The following is a 17,201-nucleotide window of genomic DNA, read 5'->3' on the forward strand; positions in this document are numbered from 1 at the left end:
GAGAGAGAGAGAGAGAGAGAGAGAGAGAGGGAGGGAGAGAGAGAGAGGGAGGGAGAGAGAGAGAGTATGTGGGAAGGAGGCAGGGAAGTGGGAGGGGCAGGAGGAGGTGGGGGCTGCAGAGGAGGCCTGAGTGGCAGCAGGAGAGCTTGGCCCCCAGCCCCATCCTCCCACTTTTCCTCCAGTGCCCAGCACCTGCGTGAGGCCTGTGGAGCAGCCTGCCTGGGCACAGGCTTCTAACTCTGCCCCTGGCCTTGCGGAAGCCCTCAGTCTCTTCCCCTGTAACTTGGGTGCTGTTGACACACGAGGTGAAGGCCGTCAGCCCCGGACCCCGTGAGGTGGGAGGGCAGTGCAGGAGGGGCCGGGTTTGGTGGGGGCATAGGGATCCACATGTTTTCCTCGTTCTCCTCTCACAGCTCAATAGAGGGGTGCGTCGGTGTCCTGCTCTGCACCGGGGACTCTGAGCTCAGGCGGGGTGGCTCCTGGCATCGCACAGCCTGTGGGTGGGGAGTGGCTGCCCTGGATGCCAGCCCCGCTCTTCCCAGGCAGGAGCGCCAGCCCGGCCACATCTCACCCCTGATCGAGGGGACCTTCTGCACCATATCTGTTGTGCTTTCCAGAAGAGGGCTGGCCTTTTCCTCTAAGCTCGAGATCGCTGTGGAGGGTGGTGTGTGGGCGAGGCAGCGGGAGGGAGCTCCCTGTGCCCCCTCTGGAGTGTGTGCACAACCCGCCCCCATTCTCAGGCCACCTAAAGGCGGTTGGAATGCAGCCCGTCCCTGCACCCTCAGCGTCCACAGACCATCATCTCTCGCCCGGATGGACGGCTCAGCAGCTGCTCACTGATCTCCCTGCTCTGACCCCACCCCGAAGCCCACTCTCCCCCATGCTGGCTCTCTCACGACACCCACCCCAGGGAGGCCCAAGAGGCCTTACTAACCCTGGAACTTCACCTCTGCCCTCAGCGCCAAGCTACGGCCGCACCAATCGCTCTCCCCTACCTCAGAGCCTTCTGCTACGCTGTTCCCTCTGCCCCAGTGCCCTTCCACCCTCTGTGCACAAGTTCCTACTGGTTTCTCGGATTCGAGTGCCACCTCCTTCCCGAGGCCAGCCTCAGCCCCCCGGATGGCCCCCTGCTCCACTCCTGCCTGGGGGCTCCCCCCTGAGCTTTGCTGTAGGCTGCTTCCTACAAACCACGAGGGAGTCCCCCTGGGTGGGCACCAGGTCCCATCTCTGCTGTGTCCCTGGTGCCCTGTGCTCTCAGGAGACCAGAATCTGCAGACCCCAGGGGGGCTGATGGCTACATGCCCTGCAGAGGGGGACGTTCAGACCTTGGGGGCCACCAGCTGGGATGAACTCTGACCTCCTGACTCAGGGCAGCAACCCCTCCAAGCCTGTCTGGTTCATCAGACAAGGGGGAACCCCCCGTGACCCTGACTGACACCCCCCTCCCCCACTTCACTCCCACAATAGGCGTCCCCTGGGGTCAGGCTCTGTGTCAGGCTGGGTCACAGGGAGGTCCACCTGCCAGGATCCCACAGGAGTGAGTGTTGACAGCGCCCAGATGCCTGTGGCCCCAGCTTTACTGGGCAGATTCCTGCTTTTCTCTTTCTTCTGCCCTTCCTGATCACCTGCTGTGCCGGCCCTGGGACATGGGGGTGTCACTGTTAAGGCTGCAGCAAGAGAGAATGGACTCTCACCTTCCCCCAGCAAGAGCCAGGGGCTCGTAACTGGGATGCCCCCCATGACCTCTCCCTGTGACCTCTGCCCCCAACCCCAGGCTGCGTGGGGATGGTCCCTCGTTGCCCTATTAGGTGGTCACTCCCAGAGCCTACAAAGGAGAGGGGCCACCTGGAGGGGCCACAGACCCTGGGGAGCTCATGAAGCCCTGCCGGAGGTGGCCTCAGCAGCCTGGGGGCAGGCGCAGCCGTGGTTTTCAAACACTTACCCTGGATGGCGAATCTGAGATCCCCATGGGCTGAGGCCCCCTCCCTGTGCCCAAAGCCCATGCAGTGGGGCAGAAAGAGCAGAGCCAACAGCTCAGATGGGATCAGGAGCCGCGCAGGGCCCCCCTAGATGCTGGGTGGTCCGGGGCTGGTAACTGACCTCACTGCAAAGGCGGACAGAGGCCTTGCTTTCCCCACCGCTCCGCTCCAGCCTCACGGGCAAGCGTGCGCCCCAAGCCCAGGCGGCGTGGGCAGGGGCATGGGCCAGCCTGGACTCCAGCTCTGCCCCTGACACGCCTGCTAACTGTCTGTGCATAAAATGGGGTAATGGGCCCCCAGCCCCTGGTGAGGATGGATGAGGTAACTCAGTGAAACACGGAGGAAAGTGCAGGGCTCAGGAATCCCACCTCCGCTGGCTTCTTCTGAGACGGGGAGCCCAAGACCAGGGGAGCAGAAGCCACGAGTGGATGATGAACGACTCCCAGAGAAGGGCCACTCTCTCTCTCCAATGCCCACAGGGGCCAGGGAAGAGAGGCAGCCCCTCCTTTGTTCTCAGAGACCCACTCCCTTCGCCGAGCGGGTGCTTTGACACGACACCCACTCTGATCCTGATCCATTGGGGGGGAGGGGGAGAGGGATGGTTCAAGTCCTCTGTGGCCCACACGGGTGCTAACCTCCTTCCTGAAGGTGCAGGATGCAGTGACGGGCTCTGGGGAAGAGGGGCCCCTCCCCACCCAGGCAGAGAGGGTCTTTTTCATCTCAGAGTACCAGGTCCCAGCACCCTGCAAACCACGGCTGGACGGAATGGCCCATGGCTTACATTCTTACATTCCAGAAGGTTCCCTTAACAGGAAAGGGCAGCCCCCTGTCCTGGCTTGCCTCTAGGCAAGTCGCTTCCCCTTTGCTAGGCTCACTTTCGTCATCTGCCTGTGGGACCACGATTCTGGCTGCTCCTGTCCCCCGTTCTCGTTCTCCTCTCCACCTTGGGGAAAGGTTCCTGCCGCATCCCTGTCAATCACAGAGCTCTGCTGTCCTGCCCTGTGGCATGCAGTAATCAACCACGTCCATGCTGATTGGCTCAAAAAGAGAGCACGTGACCGAGGCAAAGCCAATCAGATCCTCCCATGAGGATTCCCCATAGACCCTGGGGGAGTGGCGGGTGGGCTCTGAGGACAGGAAGGGGAACTGTTTGGGGTGGTCATCTGCAGCAGTGAGGGGCGGCCGGCTGCAGCAGGAGGGGATGAGGCCAGTGTGTGAGGCAGAGATGGGAACAGACAGAGAGGGGATGGCCCGTAGACACAGCGTGAGCCCTGGGGTAACCTTGCGGGGAACTTCTCACAACAAGCAGAGGCTTGTCTGACTCCTGCAACCAGAAGATGCTTGGTTGACACCAATCCCTTTGTCCCGGCAGAACAGGCCAAGGAGAGCTTCCCAGAGGAGGTGGCATTTGGGGTGGGTCTTGGAGGCTCAGCAGGCTTCCTTCAGGCGGGTAACTGGGGTGGGGGGTGCAAGACAGACAACAGCCCGTGCGCGCCAATCACGGGACCATCCACGGCCAACACGGACCCGTGGCCCTGCCAGGAGCTCCGCACACAGGGTCTCGGGCTTGAGACAGCCCTGGGAGGTCACGGTCATGAGAACCGCCTCCCAGGTGAGCAGACGCAGGAGGCCCGGCAGCTCACTCAAGCTCGCAACTGGACAGTGGAGCACAGACCCGAAGTCAAGGGTGTCTGACCCCAAAGCCGCTGCCCTTCCCGCCACACCAGGCGCCAGACACCCAACCTGCTACGAGGGTCGTCAGACACCCAGCGGCTCTCTGCTGCCAGCTGTGCAAGGGGAGGCGCCAGGCGTCCCATCACCGCGAGACGCACAGTGCAGGCCGCGCCTGTGGGAGTCAGGGGTGCGCTTCGGTTGGCAGGGGTGGGGGTCCTGGGGGCGGTACTCGCTCCTCTCCTGAGCCTCTGAGCTCCTGGAAGGCAGGGACCAGGGTTTATTCACGTCAGGGTCCTCCTCCCCTGGGCATACTGGGCTCAGAGGAGCCTCAGGGTGGAGTGGAAGGAGGTGGCACCCTGCATGCCTTCCAGAACGTCAAGAGGCACTGACTGGACACTCCCAAGGCCCCGACGGAGGGGCTCATGCTGGGCTGAGCCACAGTCCCTCCGCAAGGGGCACTCCGTCCAGTGAGAAGGCAAACAGAGGCCAGGAAAAAACATGTAATAAATGCCAAGACATAGAAGGAAAAGCCAGGAGGCAGGGGGACCAAGGCGGAGAGAACCCTGAGGGCTTTCTGGAGGAGGTGGCCTTGTATCGAGTCAGTACTGCAAGTTGACAGCAGGAGTGAGCCAGGTGCAGCACTGGCAGCGTTCAGGGGGCGGGAGCAGAGCCGAGTGCGGAGGGGGCTGGCAGGGACCCCCAGGGCTGGGGTGGCTGGCACGTACAGCACAGGGCAGCAAGTGGCGGGTGAGAGGCCAGACAGCCAAGCTCCAGGCTGGGCACCCATGAGCCCGGAGGAGCCCGGCAGCTCCTGTCACTGGGAGCCAGGTATCACCTGTCCACGGGCTCCCCCTGGTGGTGACATGGAGGTCGGGCAGGCAGTGGTCACAACCCATGGGGACCCGCCCAACACACACATGCACACACACACATGCACACACACACACCAGTTTGGAATCACATCTGCCAGCAATAACTCCCTCTCCTGATATCCTAAGAGACCCCTCCACCCCGAGACCCGCTGCCAGTGTCCACTGGGGATCCCCCAGTGTGTCAGGGCCTGCAGCTTGCAGGGGTATCTGCGAAGCCCTCTCCTCCCTGGGGTGTCTGGGTCCCTGGGTGCAGGTGCCTGGAGGTGCCCCTCTGACCCACTCTCAGGCCAGCACCTCCGCCCTGGTTTCCTAAGTGTCCTTCAGGGGACCCCCGTGACCACCATCCGGCCCCTGTGGAGAGCACAGCCCAGCTGGGAGACCCCCGCAGGCCAGGGGAGCCTCAGGATGCCCACAGCGTCTCTGGGGGCCCCCAGCTCTGGTCACAGCCTCCGGGTGGCTCCTGCTGGTCCTGTCCTGTGGTTTCCGGTCCCCCTCTCCCCACCCGCCTGCCTGTACGGTCCCAGCATGCCTGGCCCGACACCACACGGGGCCGTAGCACAGACGCTCTCCCACAGCCCCAGCGATGCCCGCCACCTTCAGAACCCGGGGAGCGCCCAGCCTGCTCCTGGCCAACACGCGTGACTGATGGGATCCCCGCGGATGGACACACACCCCGTATGACATGAGTCGAAGGCTGCCGGCTCTCCCCCATGCCTCGTCGCCCACTTCCCTGGACTGGACGGGACTGCAGGGGAGCGAGGCGGCGCCAGACCAGCTGCGACTGTGAAAATGTGATGGGCGCCATTCTGATACACCGGCCGGTGTGGTTCTTCTCCCCACATTGTCTTGTCACCTGGGTCCCTGCGCTGGCCTGTCCCTGTCTACACCCGCCCAGGGCTGAGCTGGGGATGGGGAACAGGAACTCATATAGGTTCAGGGCCATTCCCTGGGGGCAGGGTGGTGAGAGGGACTGGACCTGTGGGCCCCCCAGAAGGTGCAGGAGCTGCCGTGTTCCCAGACTCCCTGAGGGTCTGAAGCTGGGCGGCCGCCAGGAAGAGGCTGCTGCAGCCATGACGGTGGGAGGAAGGGGTGGGCAGACCAACCGCCAAAGCCCTCTGCCCCACGCAGGCCCGGGCACCAGGACGCCCCTGACCCTGACCAGCTGGGAAGGGGCCGTGTGGTTAGGAACCCCAACCGACAAAAAACATTACCACCAGCGCTCAGGAGAATGGGCTCAAACGGCCGGGCCGGCAGGTGTCTGCAGATGCGAGCTCGTTTCTTGTGCTCGAACCCAGAGCTGAGCTGTGCCTGCCACAGGAGAGGGCGGGCCTCCTCCAGAGACCTCGACTCCTCCAGGCCGATGGGTGGCAGATTCCCCATGTGCATCCCGCCCAGGCCGCGGTCCAGGCCCGCTGGGCAGACGCCCTCCCGTTGGGGTGGGGTCCGAGGTCTGCAGGTTACCTGTCGCTCCCGTTCCAGGCGCACTCGAACTTGTCGAAAATGCAGTCATTCTCGTACAGGGAGCAGAGCTTGCTCCGAAGGTAATCGTGGACCTGCGGGAGAGGGCAGCGCTGAGTGCCGGCCCGCCACCAGGGGGTCTCACCCAGCCGTGGGCCCTGTGCCCTCCCACTCAGCCACGCTCATTAGGAAGGGCCACAGCCTGACACATGGCTGACCCCTGAGCTTTGACCAGAGAGCGGACACAATGACAAAGGGGACTAGATCCTGGCTCCACCCCTCCCCAGCTGTGTGATCCTGGACAAGTGACTTCACCTCTCTGAGCCTCGGTTTCATCACTCTTGAAGTGATGAGTGCATACCTCATGGGCTATCCTGGGATCAGCTGTAGGAGACAGCTTGGTGTAGGGTCATGCCTCGGAGGATAAAATAGTCACCACAAGCACAAGGGTGACCATTATGGAGAAAAGGGAGGAGAAGTCACCTAGGCCTCTGAAGCGAGACCTCGGCAGGCATCACCTGTCCTGTTTTGTGGATGAGGCACGGAGACTCAGAGAGGTTAAGTAACTGGCCCAAGGTCACACAGCTTATGAGTGGAAGACCAGGGCCCTCTCCCAGGGTCACCTGACACCCAGGGACACCATGACCTGTATCTGCCCGACTGCTCTGCCTTTACTGCGTGACCCGGGAGAGTCACTTGGCGGCCGAGCCTCGGGTTTCCCGTCTGGAAAAGAGCCACGAGATTCCTCCCTGAGCAGAGCGTGAGGACTCCAGGAGAGGAAGGAAGGACCGTGCACCGTATGGGGCCTTGTGACCCCGACCAACCCTGGAGGGATGGAGAGAATAAATGTCCACCTCCCACTGGGCAGTGACACAGGCTTCAAACCAAGGGGCAAGTGCAGGGAGGGCAGGGGGAAACAGAGGCTTGTATCCTTTCCTGTCTGGGGATTTCTTATTCATCTTCAAAAAACCCAGCCGTAGGTCACCTCCTCCGGCAGCCGCCCTGATTGCCCCAGGCGGAGCCGTCTCCTCTCTCTGGCTCTTTCCTCGCAGCATCAGTGCATCTGAGGTTCCCGCCCCTGACTTTCCATGCGTGTGTTGACCCCTTGCCCCCTGGGGCCTTACACGGGGACGTCCTCAGGTCTCAGCTGGGACGCCCCTCCTTGGAGAGGCCCCCCCACACCACACCCACGAAGCTTGCTCCGCTGCCCTCGGTGGTCCCACATCCTGTTTTCCCCACGTGTCTCCGAGAAGACCCTGTACTCCTGGGTCTGTTCACAGGGCTGTTCGCAGGCCCACAGACGGTCTCGGCACCCTGTTCCCCCCACCCGCCCGCTCGCCTGCTTTAAATTCTGTCCAGACACCTCTCTCCCACCGGGACCTCTCCCTGGAGCCCACGCCGGACAGTCCAGCTGCCTAAGGGACAGGCGAGAAGCCCCCAGGCTGCCCACCGCGGAGCCCTGGGCCCTCCACCGCCCCCGTCCTTCCCGTACGACGGCCACAAACACCAGCAGTCCCCTCTGCGCCCCCTGCCTCCCACGCCCCACCTGCAGCCTGTCCGGAACCCAGAGCAACCCGGAGCCCAGCCACCTCTCTGCACGTCCTGGCGGCCGCCCTGCTCCACCACCACCACCCAGCTCACGGCAAACCTCTCCCAACGCTCTCCCTGCGTCTGCCCACGCCCCGCCCCAGTCCAGGCCACAGGCGGCCACAGGGATCCTCTGAAACTGAGCTGGATCACATCACGCCTCTGTGCCAAACCCGCCAGTGCCCATAAGTGGCCCTGGGCTCTGCCCCATCACCTTTCTGACCTCAGGCTCTTCTTCTTTCCCCCTTGTTCACAATGGCTCCTCGCCATTAACCATGTCCCTTGACCACACTAACCATGTCCTTGCCTCAGGGCCTTTGCACTTGCTATTTCCTCCTCCAGGAACACCCTCCTGCCAGATGGCTCATGCCCTTACTTCTCTTAGGCTTCAGCACCCCGATTTTCTCTACCTCAGCCCCTGGTTTGTTTTATTTGTCACAATTTTTATAGCTTATGATCATTTTATTTGTCCATTTGCTTGGTTGCTGGCCATCTTCCCTGCTGGAACGGCCGCCCCTTGAGGCAGGATCTACTTGTCTTGTTCCCCAGCAGTTTCCCAGGGGGGTGCGCAGGGCCGGGCACATCACAGGAGCTCAATACGTGTTTTACGATGAACCAGTCGGGCTAGAGGCGACAGCCAGACCAGAGACTTGGCTCGTGGCCCTGCAGACGCCCCCGGGCTTGGGGTCTGGAAGAGAAGGCCCAGGAGAGGGTGTGGACGAGGAGAGGGTGGCCTGAGCCCAGGAGGCTGGGAGGAAGAGGGTGAGACCGAATAAGGCTGAGATGGAGGCAGCACGGTGGGCCTGGGAGGGGGAGGCCGATGAACACGCTCGTGTGAGAGGCTCGGGCCACAGAGGAGACAGGGTGGGGTAAGGGGTTCGGATGGCGGGGCAGCAGACAGGGGCCCCCTGGGGGAGCACAGCCTCCCATCCCCCTGGGGAGCCCCTGGCCCATAGCCACATGAGGCTGAGGTTTCCTGCGTTCCTGTCGTCTGGGACCCTGGAGAGTGAGGCCGCAGCCCCCCTCCCTCGGAGCCCAGGGTCTCAGTGGGCACAGAGCACCTGCGGGGCACGTGCAAGGACTCAGGTGAATGGGGACGGACGGTGCCTGGCTTCATTCCCGCCACAGGCAGACTTTAAGGGGCTCACATGCAGCCCCTCCTGGTCTGCAGTTTTGCATGTGCTCCTTATGTAGTCACAGCAGCCTCACTGATGCACACGTCCAAACACATGCTCTTCTCACCCCTGTGCACTGAGCGCCTCCTGCCCTCTGGTGGCAGGGTGAGGAAGAGCATGGGCTCTGGAGAAAGGAAGACGTGAGAGCCACCCTAAGGTGGGCTGCTTGCTAGCTCTGTCACCTCAGATATGCCACTGAGCTCAACTTTCTCCTGATCCTCCCCAGGTAGACGGGAGGCTTAGAAAAGGAACAGTGTGCCAAGGAGTTAGCCCAATGCAGCCCTGAAGAGGGCTCGCTCACTCAACCCTCATCCCCACCCCCTTCCCCTGCCCGCCTCAACACAGAGGCCTAAAACTACTCTTTTTCCTGGCCAGGCCATGGACCCACTCTAGCCAATGAGCTCTCAGAAGCCTTCTGAGAAGCATTCTGGAAAAGCTTTGTGCTCCCAATAAAACCTGCAACAGACCCCACAGGCATGGCCTTTCACATTTCCTCCAGTTTCCTGCCTGGAATGTAGGCAGAGTGCCTGGAGGTGTAGCAGTCACTTTGCCACCATGAGGTATCACACATAAGGTAGAAAACCAAAGCCCAAATGATGGTGGACTGGATCACAGGAGGAAGACTGAGGAGGTCATGGAGCCGCTCGCTATTCCTGGACACCCCCCAACAGACTTCTTGTGGAGGGAGAAAAGCCCCTCTTGGTTTAGACTGCAAGTCAGACAAACACAATCCTGCTGCAGTACACAATTTCTAGCACATAATAGCCAAAAACGTGAGTTATCGTGTTGGCTTTATGTAACTATTATTATTCTAGAATCAACAGGTCAGCCGGGCCAGCAGCCAAGCTCGGGCCTCATGCTCCAGAGCAGTCCCCCTTGCTTTATTGGGGCCCCACCTGCTTTGGGAATCTCCGAAGGCGAGGACCCCTCCCCGAGAAATGCTGGAGTAAACACTGCAGCCGGGTTCAGGATCGAGGGCCCTCGCCGTCACAGGGACATGAAGGGCTGAGGGCCCAACGGAGGTGGAAACGGGCACGTCCCCGGGCCGACTGTGGGAGGGGCTGGCCCGCTTGCTCCTGCAGCCTGAGCGGGCCTGTGTCCTTCCCGCCCCAATCTCTGGCCTCAGCCACTTCCCGAAGGACAGAGGGGGCCTGGCCCCTCCCCGGGGTGCAGTGTGAGGAGGGGCCAGATGAGGAGCGGGTGGAGGCAGCAGGACCTCCGTGAACACTCACGGCCAACGGAGGGGCCATCGCCAGGAGCGGTGACGGCCCCTCACGAGGCCATCCCGGGGAAGGAGCCCAGCCGAGGGCAGGGCGGGGTGCACCAGAACCACCCCAGATGTTCCGACGGGCACACGGCTTCTGGGACCACCCCGTCCTCTCCTCTCGGCTCTGCACCCCTTCTCAGTGGGGCCCCCTCTGCCTCTGAGGACACTTCCCTCCCCTGTGGTGGCAGGAGGGAGGAAGGGAAGGGAGGCGTGGGCCCCATGTGGCTCTGAGTCTGTCACCGCCCGGCTGAGAGGCAGCCCTACAGCCTGATCTCTTAGCACCCGGTGCCCCTTCTGCCAAATGGGGCTGACGGCACCCCCTTCGTGGGGGCAGTGAGGAATCGAGGTGACAGGTGTCGTGTGTGGCACCCTGTGTGTACCAAATACTTGGTGACACCGTGAGGGCTTGGCTGGGGCCTTTGGTGAGCTGTTTGCCCACTCACCTCTGCACAACCAAATCCTATTCATCCTACAAGGTCTGGCAAATGTCACCTCCTCCAGGAAGCCTCTCTAATCTTTCCAGCTACAGACATAACTGGAAACAGCTTTACAGCAGCCCCATGTTTCTTTCAAGGCTCCGTTTTTTTTAACATCACGTGAATTTTGTTTTCTACCCCCTAACCTATCTGGATGGATCATAACAGAAAAATGAAAGTAATAACGACTTCCCAGGAAGGCGGCCCCTGCTCCATCTATAAGCCGGGCTCGAAAGGCCTGAGCTGAGGATTTAGACAGGTGGCCCTGTCACACTCCTCTGTGTTCCCCAGACTGCAGGCCTGGCACGGCCCTGCCTCGGGGAGGGCTGAGGGGGCGGGGGACACACAGCTCCCTGGAGGCGGCCCAGGCAGGCCCTCTGCCCCCGGCCCAGCTGCCCGGCTGGGGATGAGCTGTTTCATCGCTCGGGACTGTGTCTCCAGCCACAAAATGGGTGTGCGGAAGCCCCCATAGCTGGGGAAGCCCCTGCACGCGTTCCTGGCACAGAGAAGGCAGGCGGGGTCTCCCGCCCACGCAAGGGTTCCGAGGTTGCCCAGGCCCCGGCCGCCGCGCCCACCTGGTAGGTCTCTATGGGCCTCGCCTCCATGTTCAGGTCCCAGACCTTGACCGTGAGGTAATCCCGCGTGAGCATGTACCGCCCGCTGTGGCTGAACTTCACGTCCGACACGGAGGAGATGATTTCCGAGAAGAAGGAGCGGTTGCTGGGGTCCTCAGGCTCTTCAAAGACTGTGGAGACAGAGAGACAACCCCGTCACCGGGCTGCGGCCAGGGCCGGGACCACAGACGACTGTTTCCATCCTGGGCTCACGCTGTACGGTCATTTATTCATTCATCAAACCTGTAACTCAATACCTGTCAGGCATCGGGCCCGAATGGGTCCTCCAAAGAGGGAAGGAAGACCCGGCAATGTTTATTGAGCTTTAACTCTGAGCCAGATGCTGTGGCCTTTCTGTGCATTGCTGCATCTAATCCCCCCATAAAAACACCAAGTCGGTACAACCACTATTCCCATTTTGTAGCCAAGAACACTGCGTGAGAGACGGCGGAAAGCACGCCCACGATTCAGCGCTGGCAGAAACTGGTGGAGTCGGGATTTGAACCCAGAGCTGCCTGGATGTGCTGCACACCACTGCCTCCTACTGGTGATGCCGAATGCCAGGACGGTGAGGCGTCCTGGCCCCCTCGACCGTGCTGGACAGCGGCCTGGCCTGGGCTGGGCCCTGCCTGTGGCCCCCGGAGCCCCTGTTCATGGCGTCCTGGGCACTCATGGCCGAGCCCCACCTGCGGGCCCGCTCGGTTCGGCGGCCCCGGGGTCCCAGCAGGATGAGATCTCCCGGCCCAGGTGGAGCTCGCGTGCGTCTGCCCCGCCACCTGCTTTTATCTCGACCAGCTGCTCCCGCAGGAAGGTGCTTACAGGTCCCTGAAGACTACAGCTCCTGCCCTGCTGGGCGATCCCAGCCTGGGCCAGGGTGGGCCTCCCACCCGTGTCCCCTCCCCACCGCCCCCAAGAAGCAGGCCTTCCTGACGTGTCGAGCTTCCCACGCAGCAGGATAAACTCTCCCCAACTCGTGCCTCTTGCTGGCTGTCCCGCCAGTTTGCCCACTGACACCCTCTCTGGCCCGTCAGGTCCTACGGTGGCCCTGCTGTAGGTGCTGGGTGGGGACTAGGGTCCCCGCTGGCCAAGCATTAGGTCCCTAGGACCTGGGCCATGTGCGCGCCTGGCCATCCAGGGAAGACAGCAGGGCCATGGGTTGGCAGCCATTTACCAGCCAGTCTGGAAAGACTTAAACATGTGACAACCGGTCCAGCTGTCCCCATGGAAACCAGCCGCGTGGCTGCCCTGCCTGCTGGCCTGATCTGAGCCTCCAGGCCGGAAACAGGGAGCAGAGAGCTGGGCGCATCTCCCCAGAGGCTCACAAGGGTCCCCTCCCAGCCACGAAGTCCCGTATCCCAACCCCCCAGGTCTGTCCCCGCCCTTTACCTCCCACCTGGGACCCCCGCTCTCCCTCTTGTCCAGGGCAGACGCAGTTCTGGGCCCCTGCCATTCCCAGAAACACAAGCTTGCCTTGCTCCCTCTGCAGGGTGGCTGGGAACATTTCATGCTGGTCATCACGTCCTCATCGTGCACAGCGCAGTCATTCATTCATTCTCTCCGTCAGTCAGTCCACACTGAGCGCCCACTGTGGGCTTGTCCAAGGCCCTGGGACGGTACTACTGACGGCCCGGGGACGCCGCAGCGAGTGACGCAAAGCCCCCGGCCTCCTGGAGCCCACATTCTCCCGGCGGAGACAGACAGTAACAGTGCTGGGGGCTGGCCCCGTGGCCAGCTGGTTAAGTTCGCATGCTCTGCTTCGGCGGCCCAGGGTTTCGCCGCTTCGAATCCCAGGTGCAGACATGGCACCACACATCAGGCCACGCTCAGGCGGCGTCCCACACAGCACAACCAGAGGCACTCACAACTAGAATATACAACTACGTACTGGGGGGGCTTTGGGGAGAAGAAGAAGAAAAAAAAAGAGAAGAAGGGAACCGACGTTAGCTCAGGTTCCAATCTTAAAAACAAAAACACCTCAGTGCTATGCTACACTGTCAGGCAGTGATGGGTGCTGGGAAGAAAAATACAGCAAGGAAGAGACAGAGAGGGACAGGGTTTGCTGATCTGGACAGATGGGGCCTCTGTGGGAGATGACGAGTGAGCAGAGATCTGAAAAAAGAGCAGAGAGGACAGTGTAGCTGCCAGGAGAGGAGCCCTCCAGGCAGAAGGAGCAGCACGTGCAAAGGCCCTGAGACAGGGATGAGCTGATGGCCATGCAGCTGGAGAAAGGAGTGAGCAAGAGGGACGCAAAGGGCACCCCATGCAGGATGAGGGGTGCAGGTGTTACTGTAGGGAGGTGGCGGCCACTATGGGTCGACCTGGATGAAATCTAAGTCAAGGGGGCAGGAGTGGGGCTGGAGTCCCCTTCCCAGGCAGGAAGGAAGGTTCCAGCACCAGGAGCCCAGGGCTGCAGAGCAGACCCTCGTCTCAGGCCACCAGGCATGGGGACGGAGGGAGACGGTTACGGGGCAAGAAACGGCCCTGGCATTGACTTTCCTGCCTCTGGTTCCCCAAGAATCAGAGCAGCGGGAAGGAAACGGGCCACTCGGTAAGGACCCCTCTACGAGAAAGGACCTCAGATGCCCCCTCTGAGCTCCGCGGGGATCCTTCCACGGCCTCTGACCAGGGAACCACAGCCAAAGCCCACCCTCCACAGGGACCACCGCCGGCAGCCGGGCATTCCTCTGTCAAGAAGGGCAAGCTGAAGGGGGAGCAGAAGGAAACGCCGCTCCGTGAGAGGGAGGGTGAGGCTGGGGTCAGAGGAGCTGTGCCCTGGAGACGCTGCCGGGCCTGAAGTCCAGGCCCCCCGGGAGGGCGGGCAGCAGGGAGCCGCAGAGCAGACAGGCCACCCCCCGGGCGCAGGCAGGAGCAGCAGCAGACGCGACCCTGCGCTGGAGGAGCCTGGCCCAGAGGGAGCTCAGAGGGTCCCCTGCGGCTCCACCTCGACTCAGTGGACATGGGACCACCGTCTGCCCTTGGCCTTGAGCTGCAGTGGAGGCGGGACACAGAGAGGGCGCTGGAAGCCAAGGGAAGGACAGCATCCCACAGGCAACCGGGAGCCAGAGAGACTCGATGGAGGAGTGGGCACGGGGAGGGCGGGGGATCCTGATCCCCCGGGGTCACCTTTAACCTCTAAAGCCTATGAGTCCTGATTGGTCGCCTCCCATCCTCGTGTCTTGTGCCCTAGGAATAAGTTACACTGACGCCTTCACTTCTGCGGGTACAAACATTCGGAATTTTTCTTTGTTAAGCCAAAAAAGGATCAACGACATCTCCCTCACCTCCCAGATGCCTGGAGTAAAGAAAAAAAAAATTCCATGCTTAATTTCTTACTGGAATGAGAGCACTGAGCTTTGGTGTTCTGTTTAAATGAGCGAGGGCGTAGACCCCACATCTGGGAGGAGCAGGGCGGAGGGTTTGAGAGGAGAGGCACACAGACTCTCAGCAGCCACCTGCTGGCTCCGCACCTGCCCAGGCACCTGGCGGGGACCCTCTCTGGACCGAACTAGCATTTCGGCCGCCAGGGGTCAGAACAGAAGGTGAGATATTAAACCATAAAGTGGGGTCGGCCTCTTGGCCCCCAGCTTTGAGGGGGCCCCTGTGCCCCTTGCCCACCTTGCTTTCCTCCGCCAGCCTCCGCCTAAACCTCCAGCTCGTCCAGCTCCCTTCGCCCGGCCTGCCGCGTGGGGGTAGGGGAGGCGGACGGAGACCAAATCACAGAGGTGCACCCCCACCGGTGCCACAGCCCTGGGCTGCGACTGCCACCAGCGCCAAGGAGCAGAAACCACAGAGGTCAAAGGCTGACAGGAAGCTCTAATCGATGGTTGAAAACAGAGACACCGAACGGCCCACCGCAAGCTCAGTTCTGGCTGCACTTGGCATTTCTGGTGGTTTTTTTAAGCCCCAAAGAACCGGAATTACAAAAGATAAATGGGAAGGGATATTAATAAGCCTGAAAAAATTATACCCAAAAGTTCTGATTTTTCTTTTTAAATATTTCTATGAAATTTTGGGCACCATTTTTTGTCAAGACTGTGCAATCTCCTATTCCGTACCAGGGCCTGTCCCCCGGCCACACACACAGCCCGCCCCTGCCCAGGGCATTAATAAGAGATAGGGCTCCCCTGTAATTGATGGAATCACCGAGGACATTTCACAGCAATTGGGAACTCAGCCCAGACCCCCGTTACAGTGACGGGCTCGGGTCCTCCCTCCACCCCCCCAATTATTTTAAAGTGGGAGGGCTCTGAATCAGCAGAAATCTCCATCCTGCTTCCTTTTAATGGTCCTGCATAATTAAGGCTCTCATGGCCCTAGGTGGTCCCCTGACAACCGCATCCTCCTCTCTGGGTGTCCCACGGCATCACCGTCACACACAGGGGAGGGCTGAGAAGTGCCCCCGACACACAACACCAGCCAAGGCAAAGCGAGGGGCCCAGGGAGCCCAGCGAGGCCCTGAGGCGCCCGTGCACCCAAGGATAGGGGAGATGAAGCCCAAGGTCGGTGCCAGCCTTCCTCGCCAGCCTCACACGCAGCTCCGACGATGTCCCTCCTCTGCTTAAAGCCCTCCATGGCTCCCAGGGCCCACAGGACCACGGTTCAAGTTCCTACACGTGGCTGACAAGCTCCTTCCTAACCAGCCGCAGCTGGCCTGCTACTCCAGCTTCACACTCACCATTTCCCTCCTGCAGCCATACTCCCATCTCCTGTCCCACCAGGGCCCAGGGCCTGGAACACGGAGCCAAGCAAGGCCCCGAGGGCTCCACACTGAACAACCCTCTCTCCAGGTCGCCTTAATGAATGCCTCCGCCCATGTGCCCCAGGCGTCTCCCCCACCTTATCCTAGCCCTTCCCTGCCATGTACCAGGAGCAGAGCAGAGCAAAGCTGTGTGTGACCTCAGGCAAGCCTCTTAACCTCTCTGAGCACAAGCTCCCTCACCTGGAGAACAAGGAGGATAGACCCTCCAGAGGTTAAAGCACCTGGACCAGGGAGGGACTTGGAGTAGCTGCTCAATAAAACCGTGTAGCTATTTTTATTATTTTTTCATACTGTTTTCTCCCCTGAAATTTCCTTTTCCATTTTTAGCCCTTGTCTTTCCTACCAACTCCTATACATCCTTCAGAACCCCAGCTCAAATACCCTGCCCTCTGTGCATCTTGTTCAGATGATCCAAAGAAATCGAAGGCTCACCATGGCTGCCCACATAGTCACAAGGTGCCCTCTTGTATGGCACCAGCAGGGCTGTATGGTCACCTCATGGGCTGTGAGCTCTTGGGGCAGGGGTCTTGCTTCTGTCATCAGTCATCTTGGCATGCCTGCCCAGCCTGGAGCCTGGCTCAGGGCCCAGCCCTGCTCACAGAGCAGATAGAACCTTCCGGTGCTGCCTGCCGATGCCGCCTCTCCTCTGTGCCTCTGTGTCCCCCTCAGTGGCATCGGCTGTGGCCCTCTCCCGTCGTCATGTGTGATGGTCTTTCTCTGGGCACGGGTGGGAACTGGGGTTAAACCGAGCAGGCAGAACTGATCAGACAGGGCTGCGGTGAAGGGAGAGCGGCGTCAGAAGGCAGAACTGCGCAGGCTTGAGCCACACACCTGGGGACAGCTGGGCAGGTCAGCGAGCGCTCCGAGGGAAACGGACAGACACACGGAGGTGGGGCTGCAGGTCCTCGGCGGCGGAGAGCACAAGACAAGACAGGCCTGAAGGAGCGGGGATCACGGGGTACGCCCGGTACCTGGCACCACAGTGCCACCGCAGGGAGAGGGGCCCCCAGCGTGGCTGCCTTCCTGCCCCTGCCCCTGCCCCCTGCGCCCTGCCCCCTGCCAGCAGGAAGGCCGAGGCCGTGAGAGTGAGGAGGGTCAGAGGGTCACTACAAAGTGGCGGGCAGGGAACACTCACTGATGAAGAGTCGACAACTGTCACTCTCTGCTTGTAACTGTCCCCGCTCAGCACCATGTGAGGGACCCCATCGGACAAAATGAAATCCCCCCCAACTGCGGGCCCTGGTTCTGCAAGATCTGCCCCCACCTCTGTCTTTGCACCTGACAGCCTGCCCCCTTGCCCCATTGAGGCCTGGCTCCCCTGGCCTGCTGCCACTGGGCCC

General features: G+C 61.3%; 1 protein-coding gene across 1 annotated transcript in view; it reads right to left on the minus strand.

Moving 5' to 3' along the window:
• PPP2R2C (protein phosphatase 2 regulatory subunit Bgamma) overlaps positions 1-17,201 on the minus strand; it is a 140,740-nt gene that overhangs the window by 6,619 nt on the left and 116,920 nt on the right. Inside the window, exons 7-8 of the mRNA XM_046656491.1 lie at positions 11,064-11,233; positions 5,987-6,078 (exon numbers count right to left, since the gene is read on the minus strand). Of these exons, the coding sequence (XP_046512447.1) occupies positions 5,987-6,078; positions 11,064-11,233 (262 nt within the window). The remainder of the gene's footprint in view (positions 1-5,986; positions 6,079-11,063; positions 11,234-17,201) is intronic.

Source organism: Equus quagga, chromosome 3 (assembly GCF_021613505.1).
Source record: "Equus quagga isolate Etosha38 chromosome 3, UCLA_HA_Equagga_1.0, whole genome shotgun sequence".
Lineage (NCBI taxonomy): Eukaryota > Metazoa > Chordata > Mammalia > Perissodactyla > Equidae > Equus > Equus quagga.